We start from the raw sequence: 23,562 nt of genomic DNA, 5'->3' as shown, positions 1-23,562 counted from the left end.
CATGCCATATTCTTTACAGAGTGCATTGGTTCTAATGCCTTCTTTGTGTTTCATAATAATTTCTACACTGTATATTATCAATATGGAGTGGCGTCCCCCAAGGCACCAAGATGGGACCTCTCTGCTTCCTTATGCTCATCAATAATGCCCTAAGAGAAACCCCTGCTCGTTGGAAATATGTCGACGACCCCACCATTGGGATCAGCGTCAACAATTCTGCTCCCAACTATACCGCCCTTCAGAATTTATTGAACAGTCTCCAAAACTGGACCACCAACAACCATGTCACCATCAACCATACCAAGACCATGGTTATGCACATCAACCTCTCCTCCGACATTGTCCCACCTCCTTCCATTACTCTAGATCCGAACACACTCCAGGTTGTAGATTCCACGAACCTCCTCGGCGTTACCATAGACAACAAACTAAATTGGAAACCACACGTCAGTGAAGTTGTCAAATCCTCCAGTTTCCGTCTCCACCTCCTCCGCCGACTCAAGTCCCTCGGAGTTCCTGCACCCGAGCTCCTCAGTGTTTACACAAAATTCATACTTCCCAAGCTCACCTATGCCTCCCCCAACTGGTCTTCCTCCCTAAATGCCACACAACGTAAACACCTAGAAAAAGTGCAAAAGAGGGCATGCAAGATTATTCTCTCCCCTTCCTACTCCACATATCAAGAAGCGCTCAACACACTGACCCTTTTGACTCTCACTGACCATCACCACGACCTCATCTGCAAAATTGGTAAGAAGCTTCTACACCATCCTCGACACCGGCTCCTACTACCACCTGAGATCCCTAGCCCGAGAATTGCTGTTCGACATCACAACCGTATCCAGCCCATACGTGCACGAACTGATCGCTATAAGAACAGCCCAGTCCCAACCATTGTAAAAATTATCAATAACTTGTAATAAACCAGTGTATTCACTCCCAGTAAACACTACTCCTTGCACTGTCACTATGTTGAAATGAACTGTAGTTTGAGCTTTTCCCCATCTAGTTATTATATATCTTATTTATATCACTTATGTTACTTGTATATTATTTGTAATTCGAAACCCATTCCCCAAACATGCAACTGTATATTTTCAGCCTTCTGGCTGCCAAGCTCTTTCAATAAACCGTTAATTATTATTATTATTATTATTATTATTATATATGTTAACTAAATTTCAGAATGACCAAAAATTTTAATATAAAAATGCAGAAATATTCAAGAGACCAACTTTCTTGATATTTACTCCAATGTAAACGAATGTAATCATAGAACTGATTACTGTATTGGCGGACTGGCCAATCAGCTGATGCGCACAACAAAACGTGTTTCTTGTAAGGCTTTCGTTAATCGAAGTTTTGTTCGTTAATTGAACTGAAAATCCTTATGGGAGCTAATTCGTTAACCGAAATTTCGTTAATTGGACCGTTCGTTAATCGAGGGACCACTGTACTGTATTCATGTTATTTTCTTTATTAATATACTGTAGAGTATTATCCAAGGACCTCCCATAATAGTAAGTCTTGCACATGGTACTAATCACTCCTCAATTTTTTTTTTTTTTACAAGTACAGTACAGTACTACACTTTCACTCCATAACTAAGGAACTCATATTATTATTTTTTCAGTGTATTGACTATGTGAGTAGTTAAAGTACTGTACCCATTGTTAACCTATACAGCTGCTCCCCGACTTACGACGGGGTTAGGGACCCAAATCCAGGTCGTAAGTCGAAATGATCATGTCGAAAATTCTTAAATAATACATAGAAAATCTAAAATGGGTGTATCTTTTACTTCTCAGCACCACAAAACTCTCACTTTTAAGCTTGCCGGCCATTTTAAAGTGAATTACAAACGAAAATTTTGTCAGTACACAGCACAATCACTAACGTTGGGACTTGAAAATACGTAATTTGACAAAATTTTGGTACAACTGAGGCGGTCGTATGTCCGAGTGGTCATAAGTCAGGGAGTATTTGTATTATGAATCATAAAACTAACATGAATACCCTCCCAAATTGTCCTATACTGTATACAGTGATATGCCCGTTAGCCGAAACAATTTGGTGCAGAGCACTTCCGGGGATGAGAGATTTCCGGGTAACAAGACAACTTTCTCAAACCCTGAATAATTCCTAATCCCCAGAACCTTTTCTGGTTACTGGGAAAAGTTTCTGAGTGTTAAACTAGACCTCTTGCACAGACGCACACTAGCCAACTTTTCCAGAACATTTCTGGGTGCTGGAGATGTTTTCCTTGAGTCTAAACTACTGGAATCCGTAACTACAGTTTGAATTAACTTAGAAACTTCATTTCTTTACTATAATAATCCAGAATAGTTTATCTAAAAGTTTGGTTAAATATATACAGTACAGTATATTTAAAAGTTAAAAATCTATAGGAAATGGGCATGAATGAAGCTGTGTTACAGCAAAGACTGTTATTTTTCACTCCCATGGAGCTGTGGAGGATTACTGGGTCTCGTGTAACTGACCTGACCTGATGCAATGTCAGGTGGAGGTATTATACATGTCACGTGTGTTGGTCACGGTCAGTTTAAGTGGGTCAATTCGTGGAGTGTACATCTACAGTACAGTCTACCGCACAAACTTTTTCCACTTGTCTTTCCATCAGTGCCCAGTGTTTGAACCATTATATCTGATAACCATGAACCAAGCACCTAACTCTGGTACTGTACATGGATATATCATTAAGTGATCGGAATGCGTTCCTAAATAACAGATTGCTAAGTGACTTGATCGCAAAATGACAAGAAACAAGAAATAATATCTTAAACAAGGGATAATGAGGAATAATATCTGTGGAGATGGCATGTAATTGTGTAGCTGAGTTGCCGACTAATCAACTTGTCACCCAGTAGCACTCAGAGCAGATGAGGCTGAGCTGTAAACTAAGTCATTATTCAACTTGTAATTTCAAGTATAGATATACGTAATTTTCTTCATTTTCTTGTACTGTACTCTATTACATGCACACACATTCATTCATACAGAATGTGCAAATAAAAATTAATAATAATAATACAGTAATTATCATAAGGTCAAAAACATAAAGGGAATACAGTAAACAGTTCTTACCTGGTCTACAGTGAGCCGACAAGAGCGGAAGGGGAGGTAGGAGCAATCCCTTTAATACACAATATCACAACAGTACAGGGTAATGAACATTCCGTACAGTACTCAATAACATGCCATAATAATAATAACAGCGATCGATAATATATAGATATATAATAAAGCACAGATTGCACTGTTCAAAGGCAGGGTAAACACTAGTGTAATAACGGCATGGGTTGGTATGTGGCGCAACGGTAGCATACCCCTACAATATGTGGCTTCCATAAAATAAACGTAGATAATTAAGAGGCTGTGCTCAGCGTCAGATGGGCCAAAATGCGTTTTTTGATGGATATCACTATTTTCACCCTTCCTCTACACGTTGGCGTTGGATGCAACCCTCTAGCTAGAATAGAAATGTGGTTGAAAGTCCTTCAAAAATAAGGTGTGATTTCGCCTCAGGCCTGGAGCTACGTACAGTGGACCCTCGGTTAACGAGCACAATCCGTTCCAGCAGGCTGCTCGTTAACCGAAAAACTCGTTAACCAAAACCATTGTTTCAATGGGTTTTTGGGTAATTGGTTCCAGCTCACCGAAAATTGCCTAAATTCAACAAAAAAGGTAGAAAAGTACACTTACTTTGAGGTGTGTATGTAGAAGGCTCCTGGATGATGATGATAATGCTGGGAATTAGAATGGGGGTGGAGGAGAAGGAAGAAGAGAAGGCATTGGGGTGGAAGAGAAGTCACCCCATGGTGCCATTTCACCCATAAAATTTTAGCTCTCTTGGTGTAATTCAAGATTATTTTCTTTAAATCAACACTGCACTGCATTATATATTGTCAATATGTAAAATATATTTCAAAATGACCAATAATTTGCTTGGAAACACAGACAAAAAGCGTTTAGTTGAAGAGAGTCTCAAGCAAGATGTTACCTCCAGTGAAAACAGAGAGAGACTAACGCCTGTCTGGTGTGTTAACAGGCTGGATGGCATGCCAGAAACTAGTTTCTTTACCTTCAATTATGTTCAATAATTGTTAAAATGACTAAAAAAGGAAATATTAAACTTTTAAAATTATTGAATAGTATAAACTTCTTGATATTTACTAAAATAGTAAGGAATTTAAGCCCAAAAACCGATTACTGTATTGGCGAACTAATACTACAGCTGGTGGACCGCCAAATGCAAGCGAAAACATGTTGAAGTCGGCTTGTAAAAAACTCGTTAATCGAGGGATTGCTCGTTAACCGAAGTTAAGAATCTTATGGAAGGTAAATCGTTAACCGAAATCTCGTTAACCGAGGCGCTCGTTAACCGAGGGACCACTGTATCTGGCTGTGCGCTCAGTTCCAGAAAGTGGCAACATCCCGTTCAGAGCGAGAGCCAATGACAGCGTCCCTCCCTCGAACCATACCCCTGAAGCAGCCAATCACAATGGATCTCCCCTCGCTACGTCACAGCTCCTCGGCCAATCCGCGCTTTCAGATGCTGCCTCTTCCTTAGTTTTGGCGCGTATTTTAGCATCAGGAGGTTAAGTGTACGTTCTACTGCTATTTTTGATAACTTTTTGGCTTAACATTGACGTTATTCATGTTCCGCGGGTGTGGGAAGTGCTGTGTAATATCTGCCAGATATTAGATGGGTTCAGGGGCCCATTATTCCTGAGCGTGTGTTTGACGCCAGTGCTCACGTGGTCACCCCAGTAATGCTTGGTGATAGTGATTTTGGTGGTGAATTTAGTGCTGATTATGGTGATGCAAGTGTTACTGGCGATGGTGCAGGTTACGTGCATGATTGTAGAAAAAACCATACATCACGTTATGAACCATTGGAAAATCTTTTTAGTGACTATGATGACTCACCTGTCGACAATGAAAATGACTCACAGCATGATGAAAGTCATTCACATAATGACAATAACACTTTCAACGCACAGAATAACTTTTTAGCGTACTACAAAGCCTCCAAAGATCTTTTTGCCGACTATGACGAGTTAAAAGACACAGTGGCATGGATTGACAATGATAATGACGGTGAAAGTGAGCTTGAAATAGATGAAACTGATTATGCTCATAATACAAAAAGTGACTGCTAAGCATCACAAGACCTTTTTGCAGACTGTGATCCGGTACAGAGTTACGTGACATGCACTGACGGCAATAATGACACTGAAAGTGAAGATGAAAATGATGAAAGCGAGTCTAATGGAAACACAAACAGTTACACTAATGTATCACAACAAGAACATACAGACTGTGAGGAGGTAGAAGTGGACAGGGACGAGACATGCATTGACCTTGATAGTGATGAAAGTGAACCTGACCCAACAAATGCTTGTGAAAGTGAGCCCATACCTCAGTCTTATAATGAAACTGAACTGTTGCTGGCATCAATAATCAATGATTTAGTTGATGAAGAATCTGTGTGACAATATTTAGAGAGGGCAGAGAAAGACTTTGAGTAGTACGTGATTGATTATGATGAGGCCATTAAAGTTATACGCACTTCTCAGGATTTAGGTAACTTCAAGTTTCTACGATCTTCAGGGATAATAAAATGAAGGAACTAAACAAAGTAATATTGTAATACTATTGTCATAATACTGTTTTTACCAAAGATTATGCAAACCTTCTCCGCTTTTGTATTCGAATGTTAATTACGTGGGGGGGGGACAGGTTAATGGTGGGGAGTATGAGTGTAGTGGAGTTTCCTTATTATTACACACTATTATACTTAATAATATTATACATTTTTGGCTAATAATAGGGACGGAAAGATAAAACTGATAGGCAAATGTTTTTTTTTTTTTATTATTTAATTTTTTGGAGGGTTTGGGGAGGTTTATGGGGTGGGTGTAAGATGAGTGCTGTTTTGGATGATCATTAACCTGTTTTACAGTATTAGTCCACAATAATTTAAAAAAATGCAGAAAACCGCTATTATTGTTGGTTTGAAACTCAAACAAATGTACATCACGGGTAGTTATTCTCATTCAACTTGCGATAAAATAATAACTATTCGCTAGGAGAGGGATTGAGCTGCACGATAAAATTAATATGAACCCTCTAGCTTAAAAAAACAAAAAGTTATGGTTGTTTGAACTTCGAAAAACTTTAAACGCATTTTTCTCAGCTTTTTTTAATTTGGAGCTTTATCCCCTTCTGATGCGGAATGCCTCATATGTGCTGTACCCCCTCTGGTTACTATAAAATTAATTCGTTCTTGCTGGAAAAGCTAGATAATGATTTCTAAAATTCAGGTTGGCTGATCCTCAGGTAGTATGTTATATAGTCTCATTTTCCAAGTGGTTTAGTGTTGGCTATGAAAATCCAACATTGCCACGTTCTCTGAATGGGCTTGGAGATATATCACATTCAGCATTTGTTTTACACTACTTATTTTGTGATTTCCACCTTTTTTTTAATATAACTAGTGAATATATAATATTGTACTGTACCAGATAAGTAGGTGAATAGAAAAATGGAATTCAAACATAAATTTCTTTTTATTTACTTATATGTGGCAGTTCTAAAATATAATGACCCAGGGAGAGGCCTCTGCTGCACAGCAAACATGCCATAGTGAATTTCAGACATCACTTTCATTTACACAATTCTACACTTATTTTACTATTTTTGTACTCAAATATGTAGATAATATTCACTGAGGAAATTTTTAGGAGTCTGCACTTGACATATGCTATCAGGTAAGATGGTGATGGTGGTAGAGGCAAACAGGGCACACACACAAAACCTGCACTGGACTCCCTCCCACGCCTCGCTGTCAATCCTCCTGTACCAAATGCCAACTCACCCATCCAACCCGACCCTACCTTCATGCTGCCACCAGTCATGTTCTCATCATTCCCACACCTATCCATTTACACCACAGCGCCTGCCCAGTAGAGATGCCCACTTGAAGCCCAGAATCCCCATTTTTTCGACTTCCTTCCTCTATTTTTCCTAATAAATGAAGATCACTAAACCAAACAATTGCAGATCGTTAAATGACCAAGGGTGTCAGAAATTTTATATCACAAAACCGAATTATCACTAAGTGAACGGTTGCTAAACGAAGGATACCTGTACAGTATATGAAAGACTAGAAGGGTACTGTACTGTACTTAAAAACATTTAAATTTTGATTGGGGGTGATAATGGAAAAGTAGCTACAATTTTTTTCCCCCTCGGGAAGTGTTCCTCATATTTTGTAAGATCTCAGGATTCATAAAGACTAAAGTCCCTTATTATTTTGAATTATGAGGGTTTTACTGTGCCTGAATCTTCATTAAAAAACAAAACAAAAATCAAAGCCTAGGCTAAGTAAAATTTGCCATGTGGGCATATTTAGGTAAAAAAAAAAGACATTTATTCCATTCCATAAAAAGGATGTGGTTTAGAAATAAAGAAAATTATAATATAAAACTATAAAATAGGAAAAATTAAGAGCATGGGTGTGCATGTCCATGAAGTAAACTGCATGGTTAACCCTTAGGCCCTGGGTGATGTTCCAGAACGCGCGCCTATTCCCTTCACTATTTAAATGCCTAGGACGAGTTATCAGGTTCCAGTGTGACTATTTGCCCATCACACCACACGCTCGGCCACAGGGAAGCTTCCTGAACATAATTACCTACCTTTGTTTGTTTCATTTTCATTGTTTGTTGATTTTATCATGTTGTATCAAAGTAATATTGCTAAAAGTAGTGTAGGTGTATTGTAGGGTAGTATTACTGTAAAACAATGCTATGATTATGTTATAAATGTATTTATTTGTGGAATTATTATTATTTTATGCATTACTTGCTCTACCAGACACCAAGACAGCCAGGCAGACTGGCAACCGACTGATGAGTGTTGCCAAGAACTTTTTATGAAAAATAATGCAAATAAAATATTCTAAATGAATTATTTATATCAAATAAGTATTAAGATAAGTAACCATATACAGCCACTCCCCCGACTTACGACCGCCCCAGTCGTACCAAAAAATTTTCAAATTACATATATGTATTTTCCAGTCCAAACGTTAGTGATTGCGCTGTGTACTGACAAAATTTTCATTTGTAATTCCCTTTAAAATGGCTGGCAAGCTTAAAAGTGAGAGTTTTGTGGTGCTGAGAAGAAAAAGAGACACCCATTTTAGATTTTCTATGTATTATCTTCGCATTTTCGACTTACGACCTGGAATTGGGTCCCTAACCCTGTCGTAAGTCGAGGAGTGGCTGTATATTATTGGCCACCTCGGACACAATGGCGAGCTAAAAATAGCTGCTAAGTGCGGAGGGACCAAGAGTTTCAGCTGTCAAACCAACACTGTCTCCTTATCCCCCCCCCCTCCCTCTGCATGGCCAGGGAAGTTTCTAGAGCAGGGGTTCTTAACCTGGGGTCCATGGATGGGCTTCAGGGGGTCCGTGAAGGTTAGATAAAAATTTAACATTTATATTCACTATACTTTGTGTATGTCATACACTGTATGAGACAATGAATTTTCAATAAAATAAAGTATATTCATTGCATGCAAAGTTGTGCTTATGTGCATTTTTCTAGGGAAGGGGTCCATAGCTTTCACCAGATTCTCAAAGGGGTCCGTGACTCAAAAAAGGTTAAGAACCACTGTTCTAGAGGGTCAATATATAATTTTTCTTACTTATTTTTTATTATTTCATCATTTAAAAAGGTTAAAAATTATTTTTGGAAAAGTTGATTTTTCTCGATTTACCCCAGTGCAGGGAGAGGGGGGTACTGCCACCAGCACCCTAACCCAGGGCTTAAGGGTTAGCTCGCCAGGCAGGCTGCCACCTTTATTTTATGAAATAAAACTATAAAAGTTGTAAAAAAAAATCATTACGTTAATCTAGTGTGGCTTATAAATAATGAAAATATAGTATAATAAAGAGCAAGGGTGTCTATGTGTGGGAAGTAAACATGTGTAAGTGGTGGGCTACAACTGCATGGCTAGCTCACAAGCCAGGCTGCCGCATTTATTGTTACTTGAAATGAAGCTATAAAAATTGTTGAAAAATCATTACAATACTCTACAGTGGCTTTGGAATAAATAAAATATATAAAACAATAAAATGAATAGCATGGGTGTGTATGTGTGAGAAATGAACATGTGTGAAGGCATTTATAGTAAAGGTCTTGGCTATAACTACACGGCCAACTAGCCAGCCTCATATATTATTACTTGTAATTAAACTGAAAGTTGTGGAATAATCTTCATAATATTCTATTGTGGCTTAGAAATATGGAAAATATAAAATAAAACTATAAAAAGTAAAAATGAAGAGCATTTGTGTGCGTTAAGGCAGTGTTACTGGGCTATATCTGCGTGACTGTGATCCCTCCTGGCCACACATCTTTGAGTCAGCTGGTTGATTGCCTGAACTATGTCCGTCACTCAAGAGGATGGCTTGAGTGTGGAAGGAACTATTTTTTGTACATACCATATGTGCTATTGTATTTTACAATACAGTATACTATGAAGGGATTTCAATGTCTATCATAGCAATAAATATGGCAGCTATAAATTACTGAACGGAGGTAAGAGGACATGCATCCCTCATGATTGTTGGGGGGTAACTGACCACGAGGTAAGAGTCTTGACTCTCGAGACAAAAGATTATGCATCGAGTTAAGTTGCCAATTAAACAAATATCCAATACAAAGAATTTTGCTCTGCCTAGACATTCAAAATATGCTGTGAAAATTAAGAACATTGATGAACGTCACCTGGGGTTGCCGAAGAGAATGTTGAGGAACGTTACTCAGTCCTTAAGGTTAAACAAGAGACGAATGTAGTGTTTTTTATTTTTTTACATAAAGCTTTGACATTTGCTCAGTTTTATTTTAGTCTATTACTCTACAGTACAAACGGCCAAATGAATGATGTTACAATTTCCTGAAACTTTTAATCAGAAAGTGGTATCTGTCTACTACCACTCACTTTATTTATTTAAGGTGGAACACAATTTTGTGAAACAGTAACAAATTATCTACGGTAAATGCTAAAGCAGTTTTTCATATGAATATTATAAGAAAAAAATATGTAGTCAAAATTTCAGTATGCAGGAAAGCCTCCGATAACGACAATTCTACTAACGACGATTCATATTTAAGACCCTGGTTAATTTAGAACCCAATTTAATTTACATCATTGTTTTCTTCGTATTTAGGACAAAAATATTATAAAAAATAAAGTAAAATTACATTTTCATATAAATAATAACTAAATCCCGATATGTAGCGGCTGTGAAAGGTTCTTTCAACAGCTTTATTATTCGAAGGCCTAAACCATCAACTTCAGCTACACCATCAAATTCAGCATCATAAGCAGCTTCATTAACAACTTCAGGTTCAGTAACAGTTTCAGCAACAGCTATGATATCTTTATGGAAAACTTCAGCTTCAGCCAGAGTTGAACACGATGACTTCGTCATCGGAGTAAAAACTCGCACAATATTCATTGGCTGTCCTTATGTTTTTGACTTTACCACCATTTGTGAGTAGAATTTTAGTTTTACATTACTAAGTATTATTTAAAACATATACGAACAGTAATAATTGTTGCTTTCATATTCTTATGTAGGGAAATGACGATGTTTTCACATGTACTGTACGCATTTACATACGATGGCATTCCCATTCTATTTCGTTTTTTCTTTACCATTAATGGTTAGCTACTTCTATTATTCCATTTATTAACATTAAATAACATTACTTCAAACATACATATTAATTTTTTTCCATAAATTTTACTACAGCTACAACCAGGGCCTCATTTTCTTCAGTTTCTTATGCAGAAACATCGTCACTGCTGTAAACACTCACGAAAACAATGCCGTCTCGTCTCCTCGTTTGTTTTAATATTCTACATATTATTAATGAATTGCATTGTTCATTTCACATATATAAACAATAATTCAATCAAATACATACGTATTCAGTAATAAACAATAATGAATCTTTTGTACATATTCTTAACAAGATAAATGACGTGGTTTCCTTGAGGGTGCAAGTATACATTGCCGTTCCACTATTACTCTCTTTTTTTTTTCTTTAACATCAGCGGTTACTTTTACTGTACATTGAATAACATTAATTAAAACATACATATTTTTTTTACATAAATTTTACTACAGCTACAACCAGGGTCTTATTTTCATGTTTCAGATGGATAACTGACATTACAGGTGTAAACACTGACAACAATAGCATCCCATCTCCTCTTATGTGATATTATTATTGATTTATACTGTACAAGTATAAGGTGCATTCATAAACATTATTTAAAGAATAATTGCAATTTTTCATTAATTGTATTGTTTTGGGGAACGCATCTCATTATTGCTTTATTTTAATGGTAATTAATGATTCACGATATGATGAGTCACCTTACACTGCAATATTGGAGGACACATTACCGTTGTTATTCGAGGCTTTACTGGATTACCGTATATTTCAAAATTAAATAATATATGATAATTGCTCAGGGACAATCAGGAATAATTTACGGAGTTAGAATTGGACGTCAAAATGAAAAGGTATAAATTAATTGTGTTAAGCTGAAATGAATATTGAATGAAAAAATGAATTTAAATAATATTAAGGCCATGTTTTTTAATGAAAATTTAAACAAATGTTTTCCATATTCACCACCTTGAAGGGCAATGACGTAAGGCAGGAAACATTCACATAAAAAAATTGAGCTTTAGATGAACTATATGCTTATATAAACATTTCTTAATAAATTTTCCCCTTAGAATTATAAGAAAATTAATTGTCATTTATAATCTGAAGGTAATGTATTATTTGGCACCCAAGAGTTAAATATAAAATGTCAAAGATTCCCATTCAACAGTCATTCATTACGGATGAAAAAAATTAAACTCTGTTAAATTGTTAACTTCTATGAAACCTTTTCAACTAATAATAATATGAGAGTAACAAATGCCTTTCATATTGTTCAAAATAAAAAAAAATGAAAAATTCTAAACAAGACAATAAAGCTGATTGTACATACATTTTCCAAAATTTTAGATTTTAGAAGAATCCTCAACTGCTGGGCATATACTATATAGTTCACTAGTAAAACACTGATCTAGCATATGGTTAACAACTCAATTATCCAGAAATCCTTGCTATTAAATCAGACATCCAGTTGCATGCAGCCTGCTATCACTTATCTTTACAAACTTATTTACTCAGTAACCAAATACGTCAAAATCAGGAACAAAGCATATCATACCCACAGTTATATTGGAATTTGTATACAGTACAGTATACTGTTTTTTTAAGCAAAGCAGTTGGACCTCGCTAATCCATGCTAACATTGCATACTCCCCTGCATATAAATTATGTGTGAACCAATGAGATTGGTCAATAATGGAATAAATATAACAGAAGGAAAAAATGGTGAAGTGCCAAGCCAATAATTTGAAAACAGATACCAGTTTTGGTTTCCATCTTCAAATGCACCATTGTCATGCTTCAAATACACCATTATTATGCAGACACACAAGGTGCAGATTCTGCTATATGCACTTCAATAAACAAAGCCCTGTCAATGAAGTAAGTAGAGAACTCATTTGAAAATGCAGTACAGGTACCCGATAGCATTGTAAAAGTTATTATTGATATTACAGTACAGTAGTCAACTGAAATTTAAACAATGACCAGAAGGTTTGTTTGTTTTGTAACAATTTTAAGCATAAGATACACATCTTCTCACTTAAAATTACCATTACATAAAAATTTAATTCTGTACAATATTGCTAAAAATAAACATTCAGAAAATAAAAGTTAGTTCCAAAGAGGTTACTACAGTATTGCCTTAAATTTTAATCAAATTTCTTTTATAATAAATTTAGATATAAGTGATTAGGAAAAAGAAAACAAAGAATTAGTAAATCTAATGAACAAATCTGAGTAATGGTCTTGATCTTGATTGTTTTCATTTTCAATGTCAAAATTATTCCCAAAGTCTGAATAAGCAATACTCCAGAACATGAATCACTGAGGTCAAACTGTATAAAATTAGGAAAAATGAAAGTCATGAGAAATGGATGTATTTAAGGGAACATGAAATTAATCATACAAATGGATTTCATAATGGAACATGAAATGCTTTGTACCTGTTGTAAATCTCCTATCAAAGTAAAACAGTTATCCTTACAGAACAATTCTCAACAATTGGTAAATTAACAACTCCTAACTGGTGATCTAAAGGTTTAACTTACTGAATTCCTTACACACAGCACAAAAATGGCAGCCATAATTGCACCAAGTAACTATTGTACCTAGATGCTCTTTTTTATTCATACTGTAATTACTAGGATATTAAAAAATAATTTTGATCTCCGAGATTCCAAATGGAGAAACTGAGAGGCTGCCACATGCAAATTTCTGTAACCTCACAACAATTGCTCATTTGCACAAATTACTGCTCAACATTCACAAGTAAATGCTTCTTCATACAACTGTCTAACTGTTAAAAATATTTCAGATTTATTTATAATATGCCCAATATGAATATAAAGCCAATTTCAATATAAAAAAATGAGGGGTTTGCTTCATTCAAAATATACATCATCCACATTCAAAACATTTAAACTGAGCAATAATTAAATTCAAACAGTACTATATTCTCTATTTTCAAATACTACATTATTACCCTTAAACCCAGGTGACACTCCTTTACGTCCTTAATTTTAATGGCAGTTTGAATTTCCAGGAGGGCGAAGTACAGTGTACATTTTATAGTGCAGTATATTTATTTACTTGGCAACTCAACTTACGTAATTTGTCTCAGGTCTGGTGGTCCAGTTACCCATCAGCTATCATGATGGATGCATGTCCTTTAACGTCTCGTCACCCACCTTGCTCCGCAACAGTAGCGCTTTTCATCAAGAGATGCTTGATTTGAGTGGCATTGATATACTGTACGTAGTATCAGGTGACAAACACAGCGATGTGGAGGAAACAGACCCATGTGATGTCGAGTTTGTTGAGGTGGCCAGTGGTCACGGATGCCGTGGTGGCCGTCGATATAGGGAACCATGTGCACACCAGCCACAACAGTACATTTGGGAGTGATTGCACTAATTTTTGCCTGAAATACTAGTTTTCGACAGGGTGGGGGGGGGGAAGCCTTAATATGCTCGTGTGGGGGTGGTCTGGCAGGTCTTATGTCGCTCAGGGACAACAGAGTTAATTATAGCAAAATATGTAAGTTACTATCCTTTATGACAAACATTTCACACAACCTTCTGGTAAACAGGGTTAGTTTAGCCCATGGCATTGACAAGGCTGGTGGCCAGCTCAGTACACAATGCCTAATCTACCCTACCCATCGGTAGAAATGTGCAGTTCAGAATCATACCAACTGAGCCATCAAATATATGAACCTCACATATTACAAGGGTATATAAAGCATCCAAATACAGTACCTATACTCTTAATCACTAGAAGGAAATGTCAGGTAGTGGTAGCCCCTTAATTCCTTTAACAAATTAGAGTACACTTTAGAAAAGGGAACTAATGTAAATGTTGTGAATTAAGATGACATAACTACTGTTTATAAAAACAGGGCATTGTTTACAACCTAAGTATTCATCAACTTGCCTACAATAAATCCCTGCTTTACCAGACTTCATTTAATTGTAAATCTGGAATAACCAGTCCCTACATGGCCCATCCTTACCTTTTAAAAGGAAATAATTTATTTATTTATTTTTTCAAATAAGTCGAGTCTTCAAAATTCATAATGATTCCACATGGCCAATTTGGTCTCAACAAAAAAAATCGAAAATAATGGGAAAAAATCGGTGTTATTGTTCCAGTACACTAATCTGCTACACCTTGAAAGATTATAGAGGCATAGTCCTGGATCTTAAGCTATGATGCTATTTCTTTTTTTGTGTGTGTGTAGTAAACATATATATCCTATTTTATCATCATAATGAGCATAAATGGCAGTGGTGCATAACATACTATACTTATCTCCCAATATTCCCAAGGGTTACGTTCTTGGAAATCGTCATGAATCGTGAATTTGCGAATACTATACTGAATTTAATACCATATGGAAAAAATGGGGTTTGGTATCATGGCTACCAAGATTAACATATTTTTTTTTCATTTTTTAGGTTAGAAATTGTCAATGTTTCAGAGACGGTGTTGATATTTATATGGAGTAATTTTTGGGTAATAAAAGCTATTAATATTAACCAATATTTGTTTTCCCTACGTATAATTCAAGTCTGAGTATGTAAATAAACACATAACTTATATCACTCAGGATATTATAGTTAACCCCAGTAAATTCATTTTTTTCTTATACTGTACAGAGAAAAAGAGTAAGACTTGCAATACTCTAATTTGGCTTAGAAGTAAAGAGAAAAAATATAAAACTACAAAATAAGAAAACTTATGTGCATGTGTGTGTGTGGGAAGTTAACACAAGTGTGGAGGCAGTGAGCACTGAGCTGTAACTGTGTCACCATCCACCCACTCCTCCCCCAGATGTGACGTCACAGCATCCTGACACACAAGTCTCGGAGTCAGCTTATGATTGCCCAGCTGATCTGTGTCACATGATGGCTCAATTTGACTACGTTTGCCTTTAGACAACGGATCAATGAATAAACCAGGGCACATGGAAACGCATTATACACGACAATAATATTTATTGAGTTCTAATAAATATGTTACAATACTAATTACTAAGTGCTCAAGACAGAGCCTATGGTAAGGAGCAACCCTCTTATGCAGTGACAACAACAATGCTTAAGAATGGGGAGTGCTGGCAGCATTATTAGTGAGAGCGCGTCAGACCGAGAATATATTACTGCGCAATAGCTCATATGTGATTGATTGTGGGATTTTGGAGGGAAAATTAAATATTTTTCGATAATGTTTTATCAACATGGCATCAAATAAACCTAAATAATATGGGAATTATGGTGAATTGCACACTGTTGTTATAAAAGGATCGCAGGTTCCCAAGAAAGGGGTGGCGAGTTGTCCTCCCTCCCTCCTCTGTCACCTCTTTTAAAATAAGAGTACCCTGTACTTGCTATAATGATAAGAATATCAGTGGAAAAAAATGAAAAACAAACAACTCCTCCTGGTGGTAGTGCTGTTCTGAGAAATTACAAAAAATTTTCTTATAGCCTTGATGGATACATGAATTTTGATCGCAAATCTAGAATAAAAGGTCACTTATAAATTTTTTTTATGAATAAGTGAATTCCCAAATAAGGAGTTCGCGAATATGGGGGGATATGTATCGGTAAAAAATAAATAAACCATCTTACTTGATCTGCTCCAAGACATTGGCCACTCCACCCATTTTATTCCTTATACCTTAGCTTTTGATAATGTAAACAGGTTAGTTCACTTAATTTGGTTGTAGAACATTTTTATGTTCTACGTTAACAGGGTTAGATCAAATACTGTACTGATTTTTAGCGGTCAAATATAAATACAATTACTTGTGACATTAAGATGCAAAAATACAAATACAAATACAAATACTTTTATTCCTTAATTCAAAAATACAAATGTATATAATTACATATACTTCTGAAATTAAGATGTAAAAATACAAATAGAAATACTTTTATTTCCAAGTTCAAAAATACAAACCCAATACGTACATATCAGAATTACAGTTTATCATCATTAATGCCCGGAAGATTTCTGGGCTCAACTTAGCTCGCTCTGGAGTGTAAAAATTACCAGCTTTGCTAAACACTCTCTCAGAAGGTGCCGACGTTTCACAGCAGCCTAGAATGCTCTTGGCAAAGTGCCTCAGAATTTTGAAGCTTTGTATATCACGCCAATACTTCAGTGGGTTGATGTCAAAAGGCAGAACACCTTCCTCCAGGTACGTTTGAAGCTCCGTCTTCACCATTGTAGTGTGGTTTGTTGACGGGCTTGCCATCGATGGCCCAGGTGGAGGCATGTAGGCAAAGAGACGAGGTCGTTTGGCAATTATGCCATCTTTGTCTTGGTTGATGCTCATGGAAAGCTCATTCTCTTGAATTTCTTCCTTCTGGACCTTCTCCTTGTAGTCCTTGGTAGACTCAGCAATAATTAAATCCACAATCTTCGAAATCTTTTCTTTCTGCAGTTCCTCACATGGAATCCACGCCAACTTGAACCTGGGGTCCATGGCAGCTGCGGCAATGACATCAATCCTCTCCAGAAATGGATGCAACCTCTTTTTGACAGATGACTGAAGTGCATTTGCCAACTTAAAGCAGTAGAGCGGTATATTTTCAATGAACAGTTTGAGGCTGTGCTTAAGACCAAATACAACAAGCGGGAAAAAATGCACAACAGATTCAGAATGTTCAACGTTACTGCTTGCAGATAACAATAGCAGTAATAAAAATAAACAAAATTACAAAAATAAAACAAATTCAAGTGTTTTCGTCCACACAATTTTTCCTTTGTTTATGGAGGAGACAAAAGGCAGTAGCCTTAAACTAGCCTATTGCCTGTAACACTAACAAGTGTCGAAATACAAATACAAAATACTTTTTCTTCTGGGTGCCAAAATACAATTACAAATATATTGAAAATGTATTTAAATACAATTAAAATACAAATACAATTGTATTTGTATTTAAATACAATTAAAATACAAATACAATTGTATTTGATCCACCCCTGTCTATGTATATTATCAATTTACAGTATTTTATTTTCATATTTAATGGTTCAATAAAACAGTACAGCAACTGTAAATGTCCATAAAATGGTCATAATTGGCATTATTTGGCACCCAAGACAATTTCTCCATTAAAAATAGAAAATTTACATCACTGAATCCCCTTTCACATCAACTAATCCAGGACAGTGGCCACTTACTGTACCATTATTATAACACTATGGCCCCAAAAAATATCTAAAGCTAGAAAAATAAATCAAGCTCCACTCAGACTATCTCGTCAGAAATTTGCCAAATCTTCAAGTATAGTAGATGACGAAGTTGCCACTGTTGCTGTCACTACCAATGACACAAGTAATACTTACTTATTGTTAGACACTGTTAGTGCTGGCAAGGAAAAAAATGTAGAAACCGCAAAGATCATTCTAATCTCCATATCATACATGTGGGATATATTGAAACATAGTTTACAAACCTGCTCGAGGTGAAAATACTGTAATTTCCAAGTCTTTCAAAACTAAGTACAGGTTGTACCTCTCTAGTCCGGCATTCTGTGGTCCGGAAACTCCCGTGGTTCGGCACGATTTTAGTTTATCCAATAGGTAGATAGGCAGCTTTTTTTTTTTTATCTGCATTATTATTATTACAGGAGTATTAAATTTTTGCCCCTCAGGCCCCAAAGTGGGTCAGTGACCTATGCCCGGGTGGGCTAATCCCCATAAAAAACAACAACAACAACAAAGCCGCGGGAAATTAAGGTTTGTTGCTTTCATATTCTTATGTAAAGTAATGACGATATGTTTTCACATGTGCGCACTTACATACGCGCAGTCTCACTTTTTTTCTTTACCATTAATGGTTAGCTACTTATATTGTTCCATTTATTACATTAAATAACATTACTTCAAACAAGCATATTAATTTTTTTACATTAATTTTACTACAGCTACAATCAGGGTCTTATTTTACAGTTTTATATGTAGAACCAATCAGTCACTGGTTTTGTAAGCATTAACGAAAACAATGCCGGCAGCCGTCTCGTCTCCTCGTGTTAATATTCCACGTATTATTAATGAATTGTATTGTTCATTTTGCACACACAAACATTAATTCAATAAAAAAAATTCAGAAACATTAATTAAAATATATATGAATGGTAAATTAGTGTTGCTTTCATATTCTTATACGGTATAGAGTAATGATGATATGTTTTCACATGTGCGCACTTACATACGCAATCTCTCTTTTTTTCTTTACCATTATCGTTAGCTACTTCTATTGTTCCATTTATTAACATTAAATAACATTACTTAAAACAACCATATTAATTTTACTACAGCTACAACCAGGGTCTTATTTTCTTTAGTTTTATATGTAGAACCAGTCAGTCACTGGTTTTGTAATTAACGAAAAAAATGCTGTCTCATTTCCTTGTGTGTTTTAATATTCTACGTATGGTATTATTAATAAATTGTATTGCCCATTTTGCACACATAAACATTAATTTAATCAATAAGACATTCAGTCATAAACAATAATGAATCTTTTGTACATAAGAGAAATGACGCTGTTTACATGATTGTGCACGTCGTCTGAACGTTGGTGGGCCGTTCAAACACGTCGAAATCCGAGTTTCCGCCGTCAAAATTTTAATTTTAATTTTTTTTGTGTGTTCAAATAAAAACGTTGAATTAAAAACTCGCGAAATTTGAGAAGCTACTGTACGACATTTAACCCATCAATATGTCTTCAAAGAGACCATGAAGCAGAGAATGTGGTGCTAGTGCTTCCAAGCATAAGGACAAGTCACTATCTATCCAGGAAAAGAGTGAATTTCAATGGTCCGGCACCGGTCAGGTCCCGAGGTTGCCGGACTCGAGAGGTACAACCTGTACTGTAATTAGTTGTCTTATTCTACATACTGCAAAATATACTTAATGTACTAGCGTACTTTGCTACCTTTATATCTAGCTCCAGCAGCATCAGATGCCTTAACAAATGTACGTTGCAATTTGTTCTTCTTCCTTTCTTTGTAGTCTTTTCCTATATCCTGGGCCAATATAGAAACTTCCTCCATGGTTTTATCTGGGTACCTGCAAGAGTTAATTCAAGAAATAAATATGTACACTACTGTATTACTGCACAAGATTAAAAAATCCAGTTGTTAGCTCTATGTAGTAAATATGCATGCCAGGTTAGAGGCAGTCTTATAGACAAATCCGACTGTGAGAAAGATTTAGGAGTAATAAATAGGGATCTTAAAACAAGTCAACAATGTTTACAGTAAGTCCTCGCTTAACATTGTCCCTGACAACGTTGTTTCGTTATAACGTTGCTACTCTTTAGATACCCATGATTCCGACCGACAATGTTGTTTTATGACCCGACAGATTCGTTATACCGTTGTCACCCAACACGGACTACTTTGTAGGGTGCACCACCCTCTCACATCTTGGCATGCTACACTCTCTCGCAGAGCGTCACAGCGTCCCCAAGCGTTTTTCCCCAGTCTTTGCTAAGCTTCCACAGCATATGTACGTGCTTAAGTATTTTTGAAATGGCTCCCAAGCATCCATCAAGTGTCATTAATGCTTGTGTTGTGAAGAAGCAATGAAAGACCATTAGCCTTGCTACGAAAATTGAGGTTTTAAACCATTTTGAGAAAGGTGAACGTGCTGTGGACAATGGTGTAGCTAGGCCTAACCCCCACAACAGTGCGTACTACCCTCCCCCTTTCCACTACCCACCACACACTCGCTCCACCTCTGCCCATCAGTGAGTACAATACAAAATGATTGTATTATCTTATTAATTAAACAATAATTTAGTTTGTTTATCTTTTTGGATGTATACTACAGGTTGACAATCCCTTATCCGAAATCCTTGGGGCCAGATGCATTTCGGTTTTTGGAATTTTTCGTATTACTATTACATTTTCGCCCCCCTAGGCCCTGATGTGGGTCAGTGACCTGTGCCCGGGTGGGCTAATACCAAAAAAAAAATTTCGGTTTTCAGAACTTTTCGGTTTTCGGAATTTCGGATAAAGGGTTATCAACCTGTATTTATTTTCTATTAAAATTCCATGGAATTTATGTACAGTATATGTAATGTATTTTATGGGGCAAAGGGAGGTTGGTGGACGGAACTAGCATATTTGACCTATTTCTTATGGGGAAATTGATTCAGTTAACGTTGTGTTTTACAAGAACGTAACCACGACGTTAAGCAAGAAGTTCCTGTATTTGCTCGAAACAAGGCTAACAAAGTACTTGGGTTCATACAAAGGAGAGTTAGTTACAAAACTAGCAAGGATACCCTAAAACTACTGTATATCTTGCGCTTGTGAGACCTCACTTGGATTACGCAGTTCAGTTCTGGTCACCGTACTATAGAATGGATCTTGAATCCCAAGAAAGAATTCAGAAGAGAATAACAAGACTAATCCCAGGCATTAGGAACCTTGAGTACAGAGGCAGGTTAAAACATCTTAATTTACACTCCCTTGAGAGACACAGAGCGAGGGGCGATATGATCGAGGTGTATAAATGGAAGTCAGGGCTTAACAAAGGTGATATAACAAAGGTACTCAAACTATCGAACCAGGAGTGAACTCGTAGCAATAGTTTTAAATTACACAAATTTAGATTTAGGCGCAAGATAGGTAAACATTGGTTTGGAAATAAGAGTAGTGGATGAGTTGAACAAGTCATCAAACATCATCATTAACTCGAATACGCTGGATAGCTTCAAACATAGGTTGGATGGATATATGAGCGATAGGAGTTGGGTGTAAACGGGACTGCCCAGTATGGGCCAGCAGGCCCGCTGCAGTTTCTTCCATTCTTATGTTCTTGAGAGGTGGTGGATAGATCTGTGAAAAATGGCAGAGCCACAACTTTAAGTGTGAAGTGTGCTAATTGGTTAGACATGGATACTAAACAACACCTGCCTACTGTACAGAGGACAAATGTTGCATGGCACTTCCCCCCTTTAAAGGTAACTGGTGTGAAAAACTGGTGGTTGTCTGAGAACAGTGAATGCCCCAATAGGCAGCCTTTATTACAAGAAATTGCCAGTTGGAAGGTATAAGACAGAAAATGGGTTGATCAATCATTCATTTATGGCATGGTTTCACACCCTCCACTCAGCATCTTAGTGTCTGAAGCCAGCTAAAAGACAGGATAAAGTGGCGTAACTAATTCAAGAATTAGCCTCAAATGTAAACTTAAGTTTTACAGCCCAGGACTCACAGTTGTAGTTCGTGAGTTACCTAGTAAAGGATGTTACCCATAATAATATTTGAATAATTACTTTGATATTTTTCAGTGTACATAATGCAAAAGGTAGGGGTTTTAGATCATGAATATTTTGTACCATAAGGTGCTACACCATACACTGGAGAATCATGAATAAAAAATTCAGACAGAGTAAGACCTACTGTACTGTATTTTAATTTGTAAATACAGTAAGTAAAGTTTGTTAATGATCAAGAGTCTGTTGTGTTGTATAAGCTATAGTCTCTTAGTAAGTGATATAACAAAGGTTCCTATATACTGTACTGTAGAGTGCTGCATTACAAAATAAAATACAGGTATCCGCGACACGATTAACCTTATTTACGATATTTCGCATTAACGATGCTGATATAATAAGACCACTCCCCTATTTGTGATGTAAACAAACCCGCATTAATGACATTCATCATCCCGCCAACTCGGAATATGGAATGCATCACTCACTTCATTTGTCAGCTGAGGCTCATCAACCCAAACACTGCCTCATAGCTTTCTGGTGAACTACAGTCCAGGTATTGTTTCTTCTTGATTACATGTGTGTAAAAGATGGAGCTCAATGTTTATCAGTCATCATCAGTGTGTTTGTTTACCTTAAAGTAAGAAGACATCACAAAAGTTCACATTGTACTCTGTTTTAGTGACTGTGAAATGCTTTCGCTCTGATCCCCCACCCAGACAAAGGGTGACCTGACATTGCATCAAGACATTGAGAAAACAATAGATTTTGCTGCAGAAAAGAAATTCTATAATTCAAAGTTTGATACCGAGTTATTTGATGAGTTTTATTGTGTTACAAGTTATATTTCTATGGAAAAGGTATCATAGTGGAATGCAGCTAAGTTAGCTACAGACCAGTGCTGGGTAGAAAAGTTCACTCACTTTAAGGATAGAGATATTACCCACCAGCACATGTTAAAACTGGTTCAGTTCATTCTGTGTCTTCCTGGAACAAATTCATCTACCAGATGTGTTTTCTCCCAAATGAACAAATTGTGGATATTTGAAAAACCACAACTAAACATCCCAACCCTCAAAGCATTACTTGTCATGAAAGTCAACTTCAAACAAACCTGTCTGTAATTCTACAATATGATAAGATCAACTCCAGAGATGTTAAAGCAAATCTTATCCAGGGGAAAGTATGACCATTAAAAGGTAAGTACTGTAGGTAAATACCACTGTTATATACAATTGTTTTGGGTCAAGTATAACTATAATCGGAGTTGGTGTATGGATTGTAGGGTTTTTCTTTCGTGAATTTTGGTATGTCACACTTTTAGCTCCAAGAAATATGGTCACTTTAGTTATATTAGTTTATTAGTGGCAAATTTAGATCTCTAGAATATGTATATTCTACGTGTGTATGCTGCAACGTTTGAACAGGTCAACTTATAGTGTAAACACTGGGGCTTACAACTTGTATTTGTTACTGTTCACTGCATTTTTATCACTTATGAAATGCCACTGACTGACATTAAAACTGCACCTTTACACCTTACA

General features: G+C 36.4%; 1 protein-coding gene across 1 annotated transcript in view; it reads right to left on the bottom strand.

Annotated features, from left to right (window-relative positions):
• LOC121865605 overlaps nucleotides 1-23,562 on the bottom strand; it is a 40,638-nt gene that overhangs the window by 11,567 nt on the left and 5,509 nt on the right. Inside the window, exon 3 of the mRNA XM_042365123.1 lies at nucleotides 19,727-19,860. Within this exon, the coding sequence (XP_042221057.1) occupies nucleotides 19,727-19,860 (134 nt within the window). The remainder of the gene's footprint in view (nucleotides 1-19,726; nucleotides 19,861-23,562) is intronic.

The sequence above is a fragment of the Homarus americanus genome, unplaced genomic scaffold (genome assembly GCF_018991925.1).
Source record: "Homarus americanus isolate GMGI-L3 unplaced genomic scaffold, GMGI_Hamer_2.0 scaffold9358, whole genome shotgun sequence".
In the NCBI taxonomy this organism is placed as follows: domain Eukaryota; kingdom Metazoa; phylum Arthropoda; class Malacostraca; order Decapoda; family Nephropidae; genus Homarus; species Homarus americanus.
Note: the sequence above shows the minus strand (reverse complement) of the source record. Positions and strands in the feature narration are given on the sequence as shown.